General features: G+C 38.3%; 1 protein-coding gene across 1 annotated transcript in view; it reads right to left on the bottom strand.

Moving 5' to 3' along the window:
* Window positions 1-21974, bottom strand: part of LOC128733086 (uncharacterized) — a 115143-nt gene that overhangs the window by 5376 nt on the left and 87793 nt on the right. Inside the window, exons 2-3 of the mRNA XM_053826695.1 lie at window positions 10415-10804; window positions 6821-7010 (exon numbers count right to left, since the gene is read on the bottom strand). Coding sequence (XP_053682670.1) covers window positions 6821-7010; window positions 10415-10804 — 580 coding nt within the window. The remainder of the gene's footprint in view (window positions 1-6820; window positions 7011-10414; window positions 10805-21974) is intronic.

The following is a 21974-nucleotide window of genomic DNA, read 5'->3' as shown; positions in this document are numbered from 1 at the left end:
TGTAGAAAAATAATCTTTTACTTGTTTTGGTTTTTGTTTGCACAAATGCCTTTTTGTAGGTTCATGCTTCAAACGTTCTATATCTGTTTACGCAGATTTCAACGAAAAAAGTAGAATGAAAAGGTAGATCAACTTTGTTGCAATAAGTATTTACGACGATGATTTTGGAATGGATCATTGTAGGTTGCTCTTGCTCGTGCTTACCGCTAGATGGACACTAAAGCTCCACGTGGCATATTTAGAATAAACTCGAAGGCTGATACAGATTGCACGTCATAATTTCTTGCCGTTCCGTTGTTGTTGACGGTTGATAACGGTTAATCTGAATCGCTCTTTTTTGGGTGGACCAATCAGATTGACCATTGTCGGTCCATGTCGACATTTTTTCACGGTCTTGAGTGAAACAATAGTTTCTAAATAGTATACTGAAAGACAAAATTTGCACGCGTATTGCATGAAAATTCATGCAATGTTATCATTTCGAGTTATTCACCACACTCAAAGGTTAGTAGCGGAACCAGGAACCAGCACTTTGAGGTACGTTTTAAATATATGGGAGCTGCCAGTTTGTTACCCCATTGACGCTACCTTATAACATCCAGCGATTGACGGCAGATGGTGTGCCAGAAAGCTTGATCAACGAATCGCAAAACAACAGGGAAAAAGGGAAGATATAAGTGGGCTGAGGAGGAATCTCCATGGAGTCATTGAAACATCGGCGAGAGAAGTGGTATGCACGACGCGTGGAAAACAGCGTAACAGCTGGTTTGATGTCGAATACCAGAGAGTGACTGATAAGAAGAATCAAAAATTTATATTGTAGAAAGGCAAAACCCATCGGATCATGGTAAACCACTAGACTTGCCTCGGGCTCATTCTCGGTGTAGTGGTAAGCATTCACGCCTCTCACGCCGAGGACCCGGGTTCAAATTCCAACCCCGCAGAAGACACGAATGACCCAAGCAGTTAAAGCGACTATAATATATAAAAAAAACTAGATTTGCCGGAGTGACTAACGGCAACGAACTCTTTGTTTCAATCGTACTGACCGAGTAGATAAGAGTCTATCTTCTCTGCAGCAGAAACAACGAGCAGTCATACAAAAACAATATCGTCGCCGAAGAGTGTGTGGTGTGTTTGTGGAATGATAGAATTAGGAGAATGCAACAAAACTAGGTATTGCACTGCTTAATAGAAGGATGCGGCGGTAGTTTAAAGTTTTGGGTAGTGTTGGTCGGCAATCGAGAGATTGTGGGTTCGACCACAGGGCACGATTAGGGCTCAAACTAGTATATTTTTGGTCTGTATATCAAAATTATCGTTCACCCAATTAATTATTCTTTACATTGGACCGTTACAAAAAACTGATTTGGCATCCTGCAACTATGCACGGCCCATCTTAGGTTGACACAAAAACAGCAATATTATTTTCGTTTTAAGCCAATATAGGGTAAAGAACTAGTTTTAAGCAGCCTAAGCGGGTCACTGATTGTTTTACCTTATTACAAGCGATGGGTTGACTAAGTGGGGGATATCAGCATACCAATCTTCTTGCTATCTTTAGTTCTTCAAGCTGTTACCATTGGAAGACACTATTGTTGAGCTAAACTTTTGATTTTTCGCTTTAAAAGTTGTAGCGGCGGAACTAATTTTGAACACACCGAACCCATTTTCACCCGCAAGGTGCTATTTTAAGCAATCCTGAAATCTGAATTTTTTTACGTCCCGTTAAAAAATCCCTCGAACTTTTCCCCCTATTCAGTAAGTTCGCGTTCCTATCCGCGACCTACTAATCGGCATCTGATGCGTAATCGGCATAGCGTATTGGCATAGATACGTAAAATGCCATCTGTCTAAATTGTTTATCGGGGCATACACTCACCGCACCGTTCGGCAAACGGTATTCGTCGTCTCTTTTATTCTCTGGTGTTCTTATGGGAAACTGCGAGTTTGACGTCTCACTCGCTGTTCATAAGGAAGGGAGAACAAAAGAGGTAAACATATAGCAGTACAAACGATCCGACTCTGAACAGTGTTGTCAAAGCAAATAACATTGAAACCCATCGTTGCTTTATTAAAGCACTGAGAAAATCTTCGAAAATTATTGAAAAAGCTGTCTTTTGTGTTGTTTTTAATAAAGAAAAATTAATTATGAACATACATTTCTCTTGAAAGTATTGAACCACGTTTTCACCATAGGAGGTTTCAGTTAATTTCAAACTTAAAATTCTTATTTCCAGAACCGAAACAGTGTCTTGGCAACACGATAGTTCATCAGTTGTGCTGCAGCTGCTGCTAGTGGTGAACAGGTTCCGTCAATTCAGAATTTGTTTTCAGTTTTGTTAGAAAATAATAAAACTTTTGGCTAGTGATAAAGCCTTAGATAATAGAAAAACCCGAATTAATCCACCTAGCGGTGTGACCTAGCCTTTCTACTGCCGCAATAAGTAAGTTTGAATTTCTCAGGAATATTTTTAATTGATTTGACTATATTTTTAAATATCCGTTCCTTATTTTTCAAAATCATTATCCAAAAAGGATAATATCTGAAAAAATAACTGAGTAGAGCATTAGATATGAAAAACGAAAATGAGAAATTGGGCTTTTTCTTAGTTGGCGCAGTTTCAGTTAATTATTTTTGCATGAAAATCAAAACTTGAGCTTCTTTTGAATAAACTTCAATGAAAAAATAGTCATTAGCTTGATCGTGTCGTTTATACGATATTGCCCGTTAGATGTTTTAGGAAACGATGAGATCAAAGAAACAAAAGCGGCGCTATAAACATGCTTGAGGATGAGAAATATGATCGATATAATTTCCGGCGCTTGTTATTTTCGCTGGTATATGAGTGGACCCATATTTATTTATTTATTTATTAAAACATGATACATGACATATGACTATTATCTTTTAAAGTGTCACTAGCGAAAACAAGTCGTACAAAATTATTAGTAACCTTCCTCTTTTTCATATAAAATTTCTAAGCCCAAGCAACTATTGGGAAAGCATCTATTGATCCGTAAAATTTGTTTGAAATTGGTATAAATTTATTTGGGAAAATTAACTCTTTAGCATTTTCAATCCCATACACCACTATACCTATATCGTTAAATCAAATACTTTTCTTCGCTTTTTGCTTTGCTCGTCCGATTGCGAGTAAGAGCAAGTAAAGAAAATAACAATTGAAATGTTTCTCACTCTTCTTGTATTTCTTTGCAAATTTTAAAATTGCAAATCGCATATACACGTATACATACACACATACATACATACATACATACATACATACATACATACATACATACATACATACATACATACATACATACATACATACACACAAACATACATACATACATACATACATACATACATACATACATACATACATACATACATACATACATACACACATGCATGCATACATACACATACATAACACATACATTGAATACAATCGATCCTTGATGAATTTATTTCGATTTTACACATTTTAACGGTTTTAATGAACGGTGCTTAAGTTTTAAAGTTTGAATAACTTTTGAATGAATCGTCCGATTTTCAGTAACTTGGTTTCGTTTGATAGATCTCAACAGTAACTTTCAAATCAAAATAAATTGTGGGATGTTTCTCTTTGAATTAATGCTTATATGTAACAAAAACCTGTTTTCATTACATTTTTTCCACATTTCTTTATGTAACTTTGAAACTACAAGCCCATTCGTCATGAAATCTTGGAGTTAAGGTTTTGAAAGACTCCCCTCTCATATGCAATCAATTTTGTTCAAATCGGTTGAGGAACCTATGAGATAATAAAGTCCCATATTTTTCGTATTTTTATACATAACTTTTGAACTAAAATTCCGATCAATAAGAAATTAAATAGCGAACAATGGGGCACCTAGACCTTTCATTTGACATTAAGATCATTAAAATCGGTTCAGCCATCTCCGAGAAATCAAAAGCGTTCCACACACACACACACACACACACACACACACACACACACACACACACACACACACACACACACACACACACACACACACACACACACACACACACACACACACACACACACACACACACACACACACACACACACACACACACACACACACACACACACACACACACACACACACACACACACACACACACACACACACACACACACACACACACACACACACACACACACACACACACACACACACACACACACACACACACACACACACACACACACACACACACACACACACACACACACACACACACACACACACACACACACACACACACACACACACACACACACACACACACACACACACACACACACACACACACACACACACACACACACACACACACACACACACACACACACACACACACACACACACACACACACACATACTATATTTTCATATAGTAGAAAGGCAAAAAAGAGACTGAATAATATGGTATGTGACAATTGAGTGCTTGACTTTCAGAGTGGTTGTAATCAGTGCTGAAAATTTGATGAATTCGTTAGTAGCGAGGTGGCGATTGCTGAAGAGCAGCTGAAAAATGTACGTTTTTGGACAACAATTTTTAATTCATCATATTACTTGTCGGAAACCCAGTAAATTGTGTTTGTGTGAATCAAATGTATGGTTAAGTGGTTTGTGAAGATGATCCTATCAAAAGATTTTGAAAATATGAATAAAAAAGTGCATTTTCGGATCATTTATGTTCACCTTACCCTACCTCCGGATATAAACACTTTCGAACATTGCCCTAACGGGAAATTTTGGGCTATTATGCCAGGAAAACCCTCGTAAAAGTCTAAAAGTGCTGGAAAATGAAGCTGAACTTAACCTTCCGTTACTCGCGCCAACTTTTGTAACACGGATACTCGCGCGTTGTATTTTGTACAACACTCTTTATCTTGAAATATCTCGGAATCCTGGCTATATAGAAAGTTACTGTCTTCAGCAAAGGTAATCTGTAAGTTAAGATCTTTCGTTTGGGGGATAGAATTTTATTATTTTGTCACCAGGTGGCGCCAAAACCCGCTGTAAATTATACATCTTACAATTGCGGCCATACACAAGTTGCTGCATTCGGAAAGATCCTTTTATCGTTCCTAAATGATGTAGCATTCTATTGATTAATTTTTTTTTCAAGCCGTTATCATGTTTTCTTAGATATTTTTCACATAAAACATCTCACCACATAAAGTATGATAACATTTCTGCTGTTAGCATCTATGGCATCTGCGGTTAGAAAGTAGGGCTGATGGGTGTTTTGATTTACTTAGGCAGGATGTTTAGAAAGTTTTTTGCACAGTAATGACATATAGTGTGAAAATTGGATAATTCCGTTCATCAGCCTAGCATTGATCTACTAAAATATTTTCTGGAAACAGGATCTTAAAAACAAAGAGATTTCGTAGATAGAACACATTCAGAAAACTAACCCATACACTAGCGCCACGAAATCACCATGAAGTTACCAAATTATGAACTTTTGCACACCTGTGGAATGACCATCAACTGCTGAATAACTTTCCTGTATACAGAAACCATTTTTCCTTATGAAGAAATTAGAGAAAATTCCAGTAGGGACCAAATGCGGTACCCCTCACACGTCGCTTGCATCGTTTCTGCGATTTCGGTTTATGCTCATCTATGTTGTTGCTGAACAGTTTAAAGCATTAATGTATTAAATAATTATGTCATTTTGTTCATAATAAGTTTATTGAAGAATATATTTTGGTTTGACATCGATCTGTTACTTTAAAACAAAATGGCATCCAAAAATCTACATGTGTTGTACAAAATACAACAACGCGAGTAACGGAAGGTTAAGAAAGTGGGATTAAAAATGTCAAAAAAATGAGCCTTATCACGACTCAAAACTTGTTGAAAGAGCTGAAGGCAACGGTTGGATTGTCCATAAAGCAATGATATCAAAACTAAACTAAATATCCGGACCGGTAACCGTTATGCAAGTGGTTGGCAAGTAAAAGCTGTGGTTTGACAATTGACAAAGAAGCAGTCCAAATAAGCAAAAAAAAAGAATTTGTTTCTCTTTCACTATGGGGATTTCCGAACGCTAGTTATAATAATGAATTTACCGGTTGTAATAAATATTTTATCTTTATAGAAACAAAATATCTTCTAATATTAGTTCCAATTTGCCTTAATCAGCCATTTTCGCCGCACTGATCGGTGAATTGGGTTAATTATTTCCCATTAAAATCGTATAATAAAAATAAAATCAAATAGTAAGAACCCGCTTCCAATAACGGATTACTGCGCTAGGAAGTGATGCTAATTTTATCTTCGACAATCAAACATGAGTGCCTATTGCTGCAATAAAAATGCGAATTATTTTTATTCCATCTCGGAACTGAACTGTTTTGCTTCTGCAATCAAGTATCAACATCAGAATGGCACAAGCTCGTAAATGTTTTTCGTTCGCTTCCATCCCGGCTCGGTAAGATAAGGTGATGGCTCCAAAGTTTCTCGGATCAGTTGTGGTTTCAGCAGAACTGGTCGAGTAACAAATCACAATACCTACATCTCATCGCCAGGGGGAACGATCGCAATCGGCCAGAAATGGAAGTCTCCGTCACAGCTGAATGGGTTGCAAATGAGCGGACCATTCAACAAAACGGTGAGGACCTATTTGTGTAGTACTCGTAAACTGCTTTACATGCTGGTAAAAGCAACTCGCAGATTGGGCGGCAATCAATGGGTTTTCTGTGCGCTCAAGGTATTTGCGGAGCTGGGGAGGAAGACAGGAAATATTCGATCCGATGCGTACCTTTTTGCCTACATCCTCGATCGCGTTCGGCGCCGGAACCGGTCCATTGTTGGTGTAGTAGTAGGGATTCGGTGGCAGCTTGATCACGAACATATGTGAGTCATCGGGTCGACCGTGATGGCGAGATTCCACCGCTAAGCGCTTCTTCTGGTGACTGGATGAAACGTGGACCTTGCCGAGACCCAATTTACTGTGGAAAACAAACAGAGAACATGTTGAATGCACGGTCGGCTTGGGTAGGGAGAAAATTCATTACGGCAATGCAATGTGCGGGAGAGGTGAAATTATGCAGGTTACGGGCTTACTCAGTGCGCAACCGCATCGTTCAGGACAGTTGAAAAAACTAATGCTAATAATGATGGTAACGGACATTAAATTTTACACTTGTTCTACGCGACTGAATTGGCAGTCTGGATTCATACACCGTTGAAAGAAAAACATTGTGTGAAGGCATGTGAAGACAAATTCCTTAGCTAGCACGTAAATGGGTCGTTCTATTCAAGACTATAATAACCAAACATATTTTATTTGGTTTTATGCGCCGTAAAGTTAGCACATTTGTCAATTTACTTCTACAAGGTTTGTGTAAACAACAATGCTTGTGTTGCAATAAAGGCTTATTACGGTCTCGATCAACTAACGATGATTGATGATAGTTTCGAAAACATATCAATATAATTTATTCGGTACATTTTTGTGCGATGTCCACAACGATTGCTAAATGAAAAATTTCTACTCAGGAAATAGGGTGACGGATCCATATTTCGCCACCTTTATTCTAAAAATTTACTTGAAACAAAATAGATCAGGGTTTTATAAGTTCAGATTTTTGATAACATGTGAACAATATAATTCGGATATTTCTTTTACTGATTAAATAATCTTATTCATACTAAATTGTGTATTTTTTTCGTTATATTAATTATTTAAATGTGTATTCTGAACCCATATTTCGCCACCCAGTGGCCAATAGGCCTATAGACCCAAATTTCGCCACTTTAGTAAATTCTTAATTATGTAGACTTTAAAGCTAAAATGATAATTGAACTCTTCATATTCTTAATAAATTCAGTTATTAAATAGACTTCGCTTCGTTTTCAAGTGATTGTTTATGAAACATTTTTGGAAAACGATAAAAATAATGACTCGATAACCGATGCTGCGAAAAACACCAAAATTGAAAAAAGATTTTCACATTTTAACATATGCTTTGTTAGTAGGAGGTTAAATTGAGTAAGATTCAATCATAAAGTAACTTAATTTTCTCTATCTTATTCCCCGGTAAATTTATGTGAAGGGAAATTACGGTGAAATAGGCTATTGTAAACTCTGGGCAACGCGACAGTTTTTATTCAAGCCATTAAAACGAATTTAAAATATTTTGTTTTGTGCTAAAACCATTTATAAATTAAAAATCATTAAGAATCAAAGCACCTGGAAGAGATTTGTTATTGCCAGTGGTTGGAGAATTCGCGAAAAAGTGATCATTTGAATCGATGAATATCCCTCATGAACATACGCTATTCGCCTGCTTCGCCGATAATGTTCGCATCAGCTTTGAATTTTATCACGAACAGAACCTCAATGTGAACATCAGAATTTGTTCAAAAATTGAATATTGAACATTGAGTGTGTTCGATTTAGCGGATATAGGATGCCCAGGGACAAAGGGAACGATTCAAAATAATATTCCCACGAAAAGGGAATAGTTTAAAGTAGTGTTAGTGGCTTTACAAGCAGCGGAAAGTGTTAATTCGCACTTTTGCGTTGCACACGATATTCGTATATTCAGCGATGCTATTAAGCGTGAATGTATTAATGTATTGTTATAGGCGAATTGAACGACTCGCGCCGATGTTTTCTCATGACAAAATACGATTGCCGATGCTCGGCGTATCTATTCATTTTGCGAGTTTTCCAACCTCTGGTTATTGCATAGAAAGTTAAGCATAGCTTTTTCTAAGAGAAAAGCTAAAAGAAATCGCGCTAAAAGAAACTGCTTTTGAAATCCTTGAAATCCATGACGCGTGTTTGAATCTTAAACCGATTCAGTCCAATTTTCATCTTTGAGATGCTATTGCATCAATGTACACAGGTCAAATATTTGATATTTTCTGTCAAATTGTATTATTTTTTCTCCGAAAAAATGTTAACTGATGATGGAAATATCAATTTGTTTTTATTTTGTATACTGCGAGAATTATTAGAGATTAGATTAGATTAGATTAGATTAGATTAGATTAGAATAGATTAGATTAGATTAGATTAGTTTAGTTTAGTTTAGATTAGATTAGATTAGATTAGATTAGATATTGCGAGTATAAAAGAAGCATAAAACTATTTTTTTTTGTTGCAAACTGCGCCGACTTCAATTACACTTTATTCATTCTCTAGTTTTGGCCTATCAAGCTCTTCGTCAAATTTTGAAAACTAGTTTTTGTTTTGTTGATTATTCGACAATAATATTTCACTTGTCATCCCTTTGACGATTGAATTGATAAAGTATTTCGTGGAGTGAACGGCGCTAAAGCTCTTAATACATTTTTGATACTTTTTACAGTCAAGGAAATTGTAATACATATTCAATAAACTCTGTGCGGTGCTGCTAGAGTCAGTACGATACATGAGTCCCGTAAGTGTCCTGTACTCAATAACCGGCTGCGAAGTCTGTCGATAAAGAAGAGGCATGTCTTAAAGACCACAAGGCTTTTCTTTAATATTCACTATAGATTGGGTATTAATTAACTTAAACTTTTTTTATTGATTTTGTTCTAATTTATGCAATTTTATAAAAGAAATGACGAAATTAGAGATCAGCCAACAAAAACGGTTTATTAAAAATCAAGTGGCGAAATTTGGATCCATGACTAAAAATGGATACCATATTTCGCCACTTTAATTTTGGTGAATTTTTTAAAATTATCTAAAGTTCAAAGTGTAATCGGTATAAAAATAGTTGAAATATTGTACACAGGATCATATTAGTCAAGAATAATTTTACTAATGAAACACTTTTATTACATTTTTACCCAATGATATTTTCGCCTCTTGTTTTGATTTTGTAAAAAAATATACCCCTAGTACAAGATGGTGTTTTCAAATTGTGTGTACTACCTGATAAATTAGTAAAAAGTCAAAGGTATTAATGATTTTTGTAAGAACAGTTCCTATATTTTACCAATTTGTCAGATAATTTCTTTTAAGTGTACATAAAAAAAAGCAAAACAGCTTTGGATTTATCAAACTGGCGAAATATGGATCCTCTACCCTATCATCTATGTAATTGGGAATTGAACCCGAGATCGCTGGTAACGTTGGGTAAAATTAGAAAAAGAAGAGTGCGAGTGGTAACATGTAATTTTTGTGACTTATAAAACAAGTGAAATGCACAAAAACACACATCAACATTTACTAAACTTTTGCTTTTCGAACTTATCTCGTTTTCTGTGGTGGGGAAAGCAAAACGGTTTAACATTTCTATACATCCGTTTGCGGAAGCAAAGCTTCCAAAGGCTTATACCCATTTACGTTTTTTCTCTGGTAAAGCTGTTAATTTTCAACTCTCTATCAGTATATAAGCAGGCAGGTACTAACCTGAGCAGCGCCGGATTGTTCAGTGGTTCCTTTTTCGGCATCACCTCGAGTGACTTTCCTGCGGATTTTTCCGAGTAGTGATGTTTGATTTTATCTTTTTTATGCTGCGCTTTATCTTCCCGAGCTTTTGCTACCGGTTTGCCATATTTCTTCGGCAATGCCTTTGCATGGTACTGATGGCCGACATCGGACAGCGTCGTAATGTAAGTAATCGGTGTCGACTTCAGGTTCGCTTTCTTGGACCTGCTGCTGGACGTTAACGATTTCGCTGATTTGAGGGTTTCGTTCTCATTTCCTTTGATCGTCGTCACCGCGGCCGCTTCCTTGTCTGGGTCGCCGTCGGGGGCTGCTTCTAGCGTTGAAATTACACACATTAGCAGCAAAATTAAACTGAAAGGCATATAAATAGAGACAGAGAAACATAGTAATTAGTAATTAGGAAATTGAACCGTATCGCTGATTGATGCATTTTGCTAAGTTATCATGGGTTTCGATTTTCTCCTATAAAATGAACAATAAGCACTGATAATAATGTGTATTACAAACATGAATGATTGTACAATTGTGTTTCCCATCACTGCGACGGTAGCAATTTATTTTAGGCGATCATATCCCCTGGGGCGTGGTCAATAATTTCGTTTTGGCTACTTAGCAGATCGCTTTGAAATGGCGGGAAACAAGACGGGAAATTATCGAAATCAGCCCAATCAGAACGTGTGACCCAATGAAGTGAAAGTAAACAGTGTTTATTGCTGTTGCTGTTGCTGTGCACAATCGTCGGAACCGGTCGCAGTGAATGTTAGCGACCCGGCCGGTTGAGTTTATTTACAATTTCTCTTACGGTGGGAATCTGACAGCAGGGTCTAGAGTCTCGACAGAAGAAGTATGTTACAAACAAGCATAGTACGATTGATTTGACTCAATATTGATCATTGATTCGATATTGACCGCCAAAAAGAATTTGATTTTTTTTGTACGGGCATTTGTAGAAATAATCATTATCTGAAATATTGTCCAATAAAGCTTTTCTGTATCCTTTGTATTTACGGTGCTATGAACTGTGTGCAAAAGGATACGGGGACTGATTGTTATCGCGCAAGGTAGAAAGTGCAACAAACGACTGATATTAAATCTTGAATACATAAAAAAGTAATAAATTTGCTTATTGGCTACTCGACGAATATATATAAAATTGACTTTCTAAAAATAATCATTGCAAAGGGTAGTATGGCCAAATTAATCCTCTGCCTATCGAAAAATAAAACCCAAGTAGTATTATTCTCAATTCTCATTTCGGCAAACCTAAATTATTCCACCCTATAAATTTGACCTATAAATCTAAATAAGACAGTTATTCTGAATTCCATACGATTATTGAATTATACGATTTTTGAATTAACGCGGTTTTTACGATGCTTTTTGAAGTACGGTTTATTTATATGACGATTTTCGAATTAACGCGGCTTACGAATTACATTAGCCAACCTTTACGCCCGCGACATCAAAAATGAAGGTACTTTCAGTTACACTTTTGGCTCTATCTCCACTGATTTTCAATCGATTTTTATGCAACTAGTCTTAAAAGAACCACATCAGATTGCCGCCATTTGATACCCCCCATTTGCCATAATTTCGAAGAGATTTCCAAATGACCACTTTTGAGTTCCGGTAGCACCTGATTTTTTTTGACCAAACTCGTGACTTTAGTCATGATCTTGAAATGCGGTCAGGCATATATTAATATTTATTTTGAAACGATGATTCTACAATTGATGAAGGGACGGTAAGGGAAAGTAATGAAGAAGGATTTTTTCGGTAATGAAGGGGAAGGGTGGAAAGGATAATAGGTAGCTATGGTTAACAAGTTGTCGTTGTGACTCCTATCTTTTGTCCAATGCTGGAAGGTGCATGGGTCGAACCAAGCTGTAATCAGAGATTATAACCGGACTTGAACCCACAACACCTGCCAGGGCGTGTCGCTCACTGGTACCCGTGTACCTTTGAACCACAGAGGCGCTGGACAAAAGAAGTCTGCACAACCCCCCTTATTAACCATAGCGCGACATGGGTTGTTCTATTTTTGGTGTAGGAAGAGGCACAATTTGTGTGTCTAAAAATAGAACAACCCATGTCGCGCTATGGTTAATAAGGGGGGTTGTGCAGACTTCTTTTGTCCAGCGCCTCTGTGGTTCAAAGGTACACGGGTACCAGTGAGCGACACGCCCTGGCAGGTGTTGTGGGTTCAAATCCGGTTATAATCTCTGATTTACAGCTTGGTTCGACCCATGCACCTTCCAGCATTGGACAAAAGATAGGAGTCACAACGACAACTTGTTAACCATAGCTACCTATTACCCCCCTTCCTTTCCACCCTTCCCCTTCATTCCCGAAAAAATTCTTCTTCATTACTTTCCCTTACCGTCCCTTCATCAATTGTAGAATCATCGTTTCAAAATAAATACTGATTTTTTTGTTTTTTTATCCCACATAAAATAAAATTTTTAGAATGCGTTAATCTTGTCTAACATCTTTGATATAGGGTAAAGAACTAGTTTTAAGCAGTCTAAGCGGGTCACTGATTGTTTTACCTTATTACAAGCGATGGGTTGACTAAGTGGGGGATATCAGCATACCAATCTTCTTGCTATCTTTAGTTCTTCAAGCTGTTACCATTGGAAGACACTATTGTTGAGCTAAACTTTTGATTTTTCGCTTTAAAAGTTGGAGCGGCGGAACTAATTTTGAACACACCGAACCCATTTTCACCCGCAAGGTGCTATTTTAAGCAATCCTGAAATCTAAATTTTTTTACGTCCCGTTAAAAAATCCCTCGAACTTTTCCCCCTATTCAGTAAGTTCGCGTTCCTATCCGCGACCTACTAATCGGCATCTGATGCGTAATCGGCATAGATGCGTAAAATGCCATCTGTCTAACTTGTTTATCGGGGCATACACTCACCGCACCGTTCGGCAAACGGTATTCGTCGTCTCTTTTATTCTCTGGTGTTCTTATGGGAAACTGCGAGTTTGACGTCTCACTCGCTGTTCATAAGGATGGTGGGAGAACAAAAGAGGTAAACATATAGCAGTACAAACGATCCGACTCTGGACAGTGTTGTCAAAGCAAATAACATTGAAATACATAGTTGCTTTATTAAATCACTGAGAAAATCTTCGAAAATTATTGAAAAAGCTGTCTTTTGTGTTGTTTTTAATAAAGAAAAATTAATTATGAACATACATTTCTCTTGAAAGTACTGAACCACGTTTTCACCATAGGAGGTTTCAGTTAATTTCAAACTTAAAATTCTTATTTCCAGAACCGAAACAGTCTCTTGGCAACACGATAGTTCATCAGTTGTGCTGCAGCTGCTGCTAGTGGTGAACAGGTTCCTCCGTCAATTCAGAATTTGTTTTCAGTTTTGTTAGAAAATAATAAAACTTTTGGCTAGTGACAAAGCCTTAGATAATAGAAAAAAAAGAGACTGAATAATATGGTATGTGACTATTGAGTGCTTGACTTTCAGAGTGGTTGTAATCAGTGCTGAAAATTTGATGAATTCGTTAGTAGCGAGGTGGCGATTGCTGAAGAGCAGCTGAAAAATGTACGTTTTTGGACAATAAATTTTTAATTCATCATATTTCTTGTCGGAAACCCAGTAAATTGTGTTTGTGTGAATCAAATGTATGGTTAAGTGATTTGTGAAGATGATCCTATCAAAAGATTTTGAAAATATGAATAAAAAAGTGCATTTTCGGATCATTTATGTTCAACTGATTAAAATAGGTAACACTGCTTAACTCGTTCCTTACCCTAATTGAAATTATTCCAAAAAAATGCATTCTTTTTTGTTTTGCTGTGAACAAATTCTCAAATATCTACAGTACTATCATTCTTACAGAAAAGTGAAGTTCATCTAATGGATAGCAAATTTTCTCATCTTTAATATGAAAAAAGAGACTTAAAATTGGTGCACCGCAGCTGGAGATATTTGTATTTATGTACATGTACTTTCTTTCTGTAAGCAAAATTTCATCTTTAGTGCATATCTCAAAAACTATCCTACCTTAAATTTTTCTGACCCAATTTTCGGATTCAGTGGCCAATTTTACATGAAAAATCACCTTCAGCTTACTGAGTTCACGCTTTTTGTTTTATTTTGTTAACTAGTGTTACAGGTGGGACTCGATTATCCGGGTGAAATACAAATTTTTTTAATAGTTTTTTTGAAATGTGTTTACACGTTCAAAATGTGTTTAAAATTATAAATTTTTTTTTCGCCCGGATAATCGAATTCGACCTGTAACACGGTATTTTCAACAATTTTGAGATTTTAAATAGTTGTTTCGGTGATTTTAGAACTATGCAACTTTATCACAACGATTTGTGAATTAACCCATTAGGGTAACCAACCTATTTTGGACCCCCTCAGCAGCTGTACATAATTTGGACACTTACAGCAAAATCAAATGGAAGTGTCCAAATTATGTACAGCTGCTGAGGGGGTCCAAAATAGGTTGATTACCCTATGTCCTAGCGAATTAAATTTCATACCACGTTTTCAAAACGAATTTACTGCTGAATTTCAATAATTAGCATTATTAATATATCACTACAAGAGAGATAAGACATCAATCTGATGTGTGTGTGTGTGAGATAATCTGTCAGTTTTTGTCATTTTATCTGTATTTTCAACAGTGTAAAGTTGTGATAAATGACAGAAAAAAAATAACAAAGTGAAGAAAAAAATGATGACAAAAACACAGCCTGGGAAAAACGAAAAAGAAGAAAAAAAGATGGCTGAAAAAATAAAATTTTGTCTTCTTTTTCTTTTTCCTCTGACTGTGTTTCGTTTATAAACCTCAAAAGTTAAAAAATTTAGTATCAAAATAAGCAGAAAAGACTGTAGCATCAAAATCTGAATTAAAAAAAATAATGATTTTTTCAAAATTTTTGGTCATTTATGTCTCTTTAAGAGTTGGCTGATGACTTTGTTCCGGATGTGATTCAAGACCTTCGAAATCTGTTCGGCAAATCGGAGAGGTTATTTAACGGGAAATTAGCAGTCATTAACTTTTCGTCGAAAAGCCCAATTTTGGAAGCAGTTTTTGGGACGAAACAGGGGTTCTGGTTGAAAAAATATAAATTCTGCATTCTTTTTTGCAGAATCGATGACGACTAATTTCACCTTAAGATTTTGTTGGCGAAGACCGGATCGTTTGAAAGCATTCTTCCGGCTTGGGTTTACGGTTAAGGAACTGTGCGGCCATCTCACGGTCGCCTCGTCTACAAGATCATTTGAGCAACTCGATGCAGGAGTTAGTTGACAAGTTTCCACCAACTTACAATCCTGATCGGGTGCAGTATAAACGCAACAAGGTAGAGAGTCCGTTGCGAATTTTTACTAATTTCATGAATGAGCTATTAGCGTTCAATATCTTTCATATCAAGATATCATAGATGTGGAAAAACTCGCCCTGATCCTAATAAACTTCCAACTTCGACTGACGTGACCAGCACTCAATTCCGAGAATAGCTCTTCAGATTTCTGCACAGATAGTCGGTGACTCTCATTCTAGACAGCACTACGGCGATTGCTTCCAGCTGGCACTGTTGAAAGCGTTTTTGACGTCTATGGTTACCATGGAGCGGTATCGATCTCTTCGCCGCTCATGCATTAACGGTTTCTCGGCCCTTTCGATTACTGCAGGAATTGCACCCTTTCCGGAAACCGAATAGCTTACACGACAATCCATGCTCGCTCTCCGTGTATCGCGTCAATCTGTTTAGGATGACTCTGACCAGAAGTTTTCCGAGAGTACCCAGTAAACATATAACCCTACACGAAACAGGATCATCCGCTAGTTTTCCTGGTTTAGGTAACTATACCAGTCCCTGCGTCCTCCATCTGTCTGGGAACTGGTTTTCATTCAGGCATTTCTGCATCACCGATTTAAAGGTGTCCGGAAACTCCAGGATCGCCGTTTTCAAAACAACGTTGGGAATTCCGTCTATTCCGGGTACTTTTCTCGCCTTCAACCCTTTTGCGACTACCACATGTTCCCCGTTAGTTACTATTCTTTTACGGCATTGCCATCCTCTTGCTTACGATAGGGTGTTGAAGGCTAGATCATTGGGGCATGCTGCGGAAAGTTTCAGTGGATATCGATGGACCTTTCAAGTTTCCCATAGAGATCAGCAACGCGGCACTGCTCCATGAAACAGTTAGATTTACACCGTTTGTTCTCCTATTTCAGAGTGACACTAGCCGGTCTGTAGACTTCTCTACACTCCTCTCTGTCCGTCTCTGATCTTGCTCGATGTGTACGTCTTTTGGCTCTGTGACATCTAGCTTGAAAGACGCTTAGTGCTTCATTCTACCAGTACGCTGGTCGTAATTTATTCCTGGGTTCCAGTTTTCTAGGCATGGTTGTGTCACAAGTTTTCGCTAGTGTTTCTGTCAACTCATCCGCGTTTCGGACTGAAAGTCCACTATCTGCCTGAAGTTCTACAACGAAAAGATCGTTGTCGAAATATTTCGTTTTCCACTTCCGCTATCACTATCAATGGGGTAGCAGCATTGTAGCACCTTAAATACAAAAGAAACAACAAAACTTTGTTCAGCAATATTGTAGCTAATGATCAGCTCTATAATAGCCTCAATCAACATTTTGAAATTCTGCTTGAGTCCTAGTGATTGGGCCATGCCTGGTTACAAATGTAGCCAAATATAAAACAAACTAGGTTGACCCGACGTGGCTAGCCACGATACTTTGGTATCATTGAAAATTGTATAATGATTTACAATTCAATAGCGCGTATTAAAATTGATTAGTCAAAAATTGGCAACCTTCTATTAATTAAAACACGTGTTAACTACAAACGAAGCAAACCGGGCTCAGATAAATGGGTAAAAATCTACGAATTGTAAATAACGTGCTGCGTGAGGAAGAACATTTTGAAAAAGTAGTCATTTCTAGAACCGATACAAAATTTAAAATCTGTCCCGCCTGAACTATGATTGCAGAAAATATTGATTGCATTATACCGGGCAGACGCTAGCTCTCGAATTCGCTACCCCTCGTTGGACCGCAACTATAAAAACATTCTTCGTTTTAGTAAACCGGACAATGTTTTGGATTAGTTATTTGCCTGAAATTGAACCAATACAATATAAAATCCTTGGATATTTCAGATCTCAACGGCTTTTTTGCGGCCCAGTCTCATAAAAAATTAGAATACTTTTGAAACACTTAAAGATAATATATAATGCAACTTCTACTAAATCCTTAAAGTTAGAACCTAAATATTTATGTAACTTTATGTTGAGTTATTTCAGATCTTGTTCGTAAATCGACTTAACAACAAAATCAGGGAACAATACGTTCCACATAAACCACATTTGGATTAATTCTGGCTAATATAAAACAAATAATAATTATAGATTAGATCAGTTGAGCAAACTACCCAATGTTTAATTACTGGAGATCAAATACGAAGCAATCGTGTTCATACCTGTTTTAGATTATTTGAATCAATGTACGATACAGCAAAAGCGTCTCTTTACAAAAGTAAATTATATTTTTAAATTTACCAAAGTTGAAAGTATCCATAAATGTATTTTTAATTAGCATAATTAATCTGAAAATGTTAACAACGATCAACATAATAAAATATTCCTGTAAAATTTCTTTTCGAAGTTAAAGAAAAGTCGTCCACGATGGAAACGGTTTGTATCGGTGCGTGCTGGGATTAAAAAGTGCCATAAAACAGGCAACCAGTTGCTCCGTTAAATGGTTTTCACTTTTTTAATCTTTACCACTACCTGCTGATTTTTTTAACGACGGTTAATTTTTGCAATAAATCCATGCTGCTACAAACTAATTGAGTCCAGAAAGTGAAATGGAACCTATACCAAGCTGATTAGCATGGTTAATTCTGATTGGCTGTTTAAGGCTTATTCGCGACAAAATCTGGACACCTCTATTTTGCAATAAAACAAATTTGCTAGAAGTTCAATCCATGAAACAATTTTATATCATTTATGAGTGTATCGTTAATAATTATCAAACAAATTAACGTTCCTTATTTAATAAAATTGGCGAACTTTGGAGTTTACCCTTGCCATGAGGGTCAGTGCAGACTTGCTGACAACCAATTTAGCTGCGTTTGTCCAAGATTTTCGAAATTTATCTATAGTTGTTACTTGTTGTTTGTGCTGGGACGGCTCTCTCACCAAAGCCCAATACCGCTCGATGGGGCGTAACTCTGGACAGTTAGGTAGATTCGCCTCCTTCGGTACAATATGGACTCCAAAACATCTTTGGCGTAGTGACAGGATGCCAAATCAGGCCAAAACTGCGAGGACTGTATAGGAACGGTAACAATCGTTTCTGCAGGCATTCTTCACGGTATTTTTCCTTGCTAACCGTTCCCGTAGTGATGTAACTTTTGCTCGCTCGACCACAGCTGCATATGAACTGCCATTCTAAATATTTTTTGGGGAATTTGGCTTTCTTCTTCGTCCTAAAATGCTCTGCAACGCCATTCCGTTTCATGGCAGTGTAAAAAGGCATACCAGCTGTTTAAAGCCTTCTAGGACGTTTCGTTTCATCGTCCATTATAACGCATGGAAACTTCGTTAAATATTCGCGATAAAGCTTACGAGCGCGTGTTTTGGCCGTCGTATTTTGCTTATCATTACGATTTAGCACAATCCTCACCTTGAAAGACTTCAGGCCTTGTCGTTGCTAGAAGTGTGCATGGACGTAGGCGACATTTTTATTTTACGAGCAATGGTACGTACAGAAAGATCTGGTCTCCTCCGTAATTTTTGTTCTACCTTCGCATCCTTGTGGTGCATTCTCATCCGTTTTTGTTCCACTTACCTTCTTCCTAGCTGTTCAAGCGAGTATCGAACGATTTTAAAACACTGTGAACAGTGCTTGGAGGAAATGTAAGCTTTTTGGCAAGTTTTCTTAACGAGAGATCCGGATTTTCATTGCGACCGCACACAATTGCTTTTCACACCTGCTCTTCTATCGACGCCATTTTACGCTGAGCGCTTGTAATATAAACAAGTGTTATATTTTCAGAAAGAACAGACATACGTCTACCACTCTGCAAAATATTTCACTCATTGTTAATGTATTTCCAAAGCTGTGTGTGTTTAAGGGGGTCCAAATTTTGTCGCGAACAAGCCTTATTTGTTCCTTTTTGGATTAACGAATTTTGAAGATGTTTTCGTTTTATTTGTTGCTACTCTAGAGTCACGCAGTTCTCTGCAATCATATTTTTTACCATTGGACCTTTTTTAAAGCTCAAAAATTGTGAACCACTGCAATGAACCGATTTGGCATTGAAGCTCAAATATATTGTTTTAAATGTACAAAAATGATATAAATATTCGTATTGTTGAGTTTCATGATGTGGACTAAAATATTTCAGTTTTTTACTTTTTCTCACATAAAAAAATATTAAGTCTCTTCGATAACCTCGAAGTGAGTCATTAGTACATATAAATACATACATTTTTGATTGAAATCTATCCATGCTGGTGTAGATATTAAAGACGATTTGGTAACATGTGTTTGCTAAGGTTAATGCAGTCAAGCAGTCTTTTTTTTTTTTTTTTTTTTTTTTTGCGAGTTGGGAAATCTGCTGAGCACCTTAGAAGATACGGTACTATCAGACACCTGAAAAGATACCTCAGGGAGTGGGGTTTAGGTATCCCGACCCCCCTAATGGGGCGTGAGGATCCCGACCCACTAAAACCCTACTCGAGTCTCCAGCCTCAATCCCCCCTGGCACCACCTTATCGGTATTACTTCAGGGAGGGGCTATTGTGCTTAATGCACTCGCTTAGATAACTACTGGACTATGGTAGTTAGGCTGTTTATTCGCCGTTGATCGGCTCTCCAGTGGTTTTGTAGCTCGAGTACAATCTGGGTAGCAGCCGCATTGACCGCTCCCCAGATGTCCGAGCTGGAACACATCTTTTGGACTAGGTTATCCGGGGTAGTGTCCTGTCCGCTCACTGCCATCATGCTGCTTCTCGCGCCCGCGAAACGAGGGCATATGAAGAAAGCATGTTCTGCCGTTTCCTCAACATCCACGCATTCGGGACACGCGGGGGACTCCGCATGCCCAAACTTATGCAGATACTGTCTGAAGCAACCATGCCCTGACAGAATCTGTGTCAGGTGGAAGTTGACTTCGCCGTGGCGCCTGTTGACCCACCCAGATAGTTCCGGGATAAGTCGATGTGTCCACCGACCTTTTGTGGAATTAGACCATGCCCGCTGCCATGTGGTCATCGAGGCCGATCTTGTGGTACTCCGTATGCCTCTAGTTCCACGTTGGTTGAAGCACACTACGTCTTCGCTGATGATAATGCCAATAGGCATCATACCTGCTAAGACGCAGATTGCGTCATGTGAAACTGTGCGATACGCACTCGCCACTCTCAAGCACATGAGACGATAGGTGCTTTCCAGCTTGGCTAGATAGCTTTTGGTACCTAACGCCGATGACCACACCGGTCCGCCATACCTAAGTATAGACTGGACCACGTTGGCTAATAGCCTTCGCTTGCTGCCATATACCGCAGAGCTATTAGACATCATACGAGACAATGCCGAAATAGCTGTGGAAGCCTTCTTGCAGGCATAGTCGACGTGGCTCCCGAACTTGAGCTTGTCGTCGACCATGACTCCCAGAAGTTTTAAGGACCGCGTTGACGAAATAGTGCAGTCCCCGACGCTGATCTTTGCTTGCTGTACCGACTTGCGGTTGTTCACCACGATAACCTCCGTTTTATGATGCGCTAGCTCCAGTTTCCTGGATCGCATCCAATCTTCAACAATGCTTATAGAGTGGGCAGCCGTCAACTCAACCTCTCTGATAGATTCACCATAGACTTCCAGGGTGATATCATCCGCAAAGCCGACAATCACCACCCCTACCGGGAACTTTAGCTTCAACACCTCGTCATACATGACGTTCCACAACACCGGGCCCAGTATGGAACCTTGCGGAACCCCTGCGGTGATTGGAACGCACTTCTGACCCTCCTCCGTGTTGTAGCATAGCACACGATTCTGGAAATAATTTTCCAGAATTCTGTACAGCGACACCGGCACTTGGACGTTCCGAAGCGAGTTGGCTATGGAGTCCCAGCTAGCGCTATTAAACGCATTTCTCACGTCAAGCGTGACAACTGCGCAATAGCGGATACCTGTCCTCTTGCGCTGGATTGCCACCTCGGCTGTCTTAGTGACAGACAAGATTGCATCCACCGTAGATTTGCCTTTTCGGAAGCCGAATTGATTCCTTGACAGACCGTTTGTACCCTCCGTGTACTGTACGAGTCTGTTAAGGATAACCTTCTCCAGCACCTTACCGGCAGTATCGAGCAGACAGATCGGCCTATATGACGAGGGAACACCCGGAGGTTTTCCCGGCTTCGGCAACAGCACGAGGTTCTGTCGCTTCCATCTGTCCGGGAAGTGGCCAGCTTCCAGGCATCTCCTCATTACTGCTCCAAATAACTCGGGAGCC

Source organism: Sabethes cyaneus, chromosome 1, assembly GCF_943734655.1.
Source record: "Sabethes cyaneus chromosome 1, idSabCyanKW18_F2, whole genome shotgun sequence".
Taxonomy (NCBI): domain Eukaryota; kingdom Metazoa; phylum Arthropoda; class Insecta; order Diptera; family Culicidae; genus Sabethes; species Sabethes cyaneus.
Note: the sequence above shows the minus strand (reverse complement) of the source record. Positions and strands in the feature narration are given on the sequence as shown.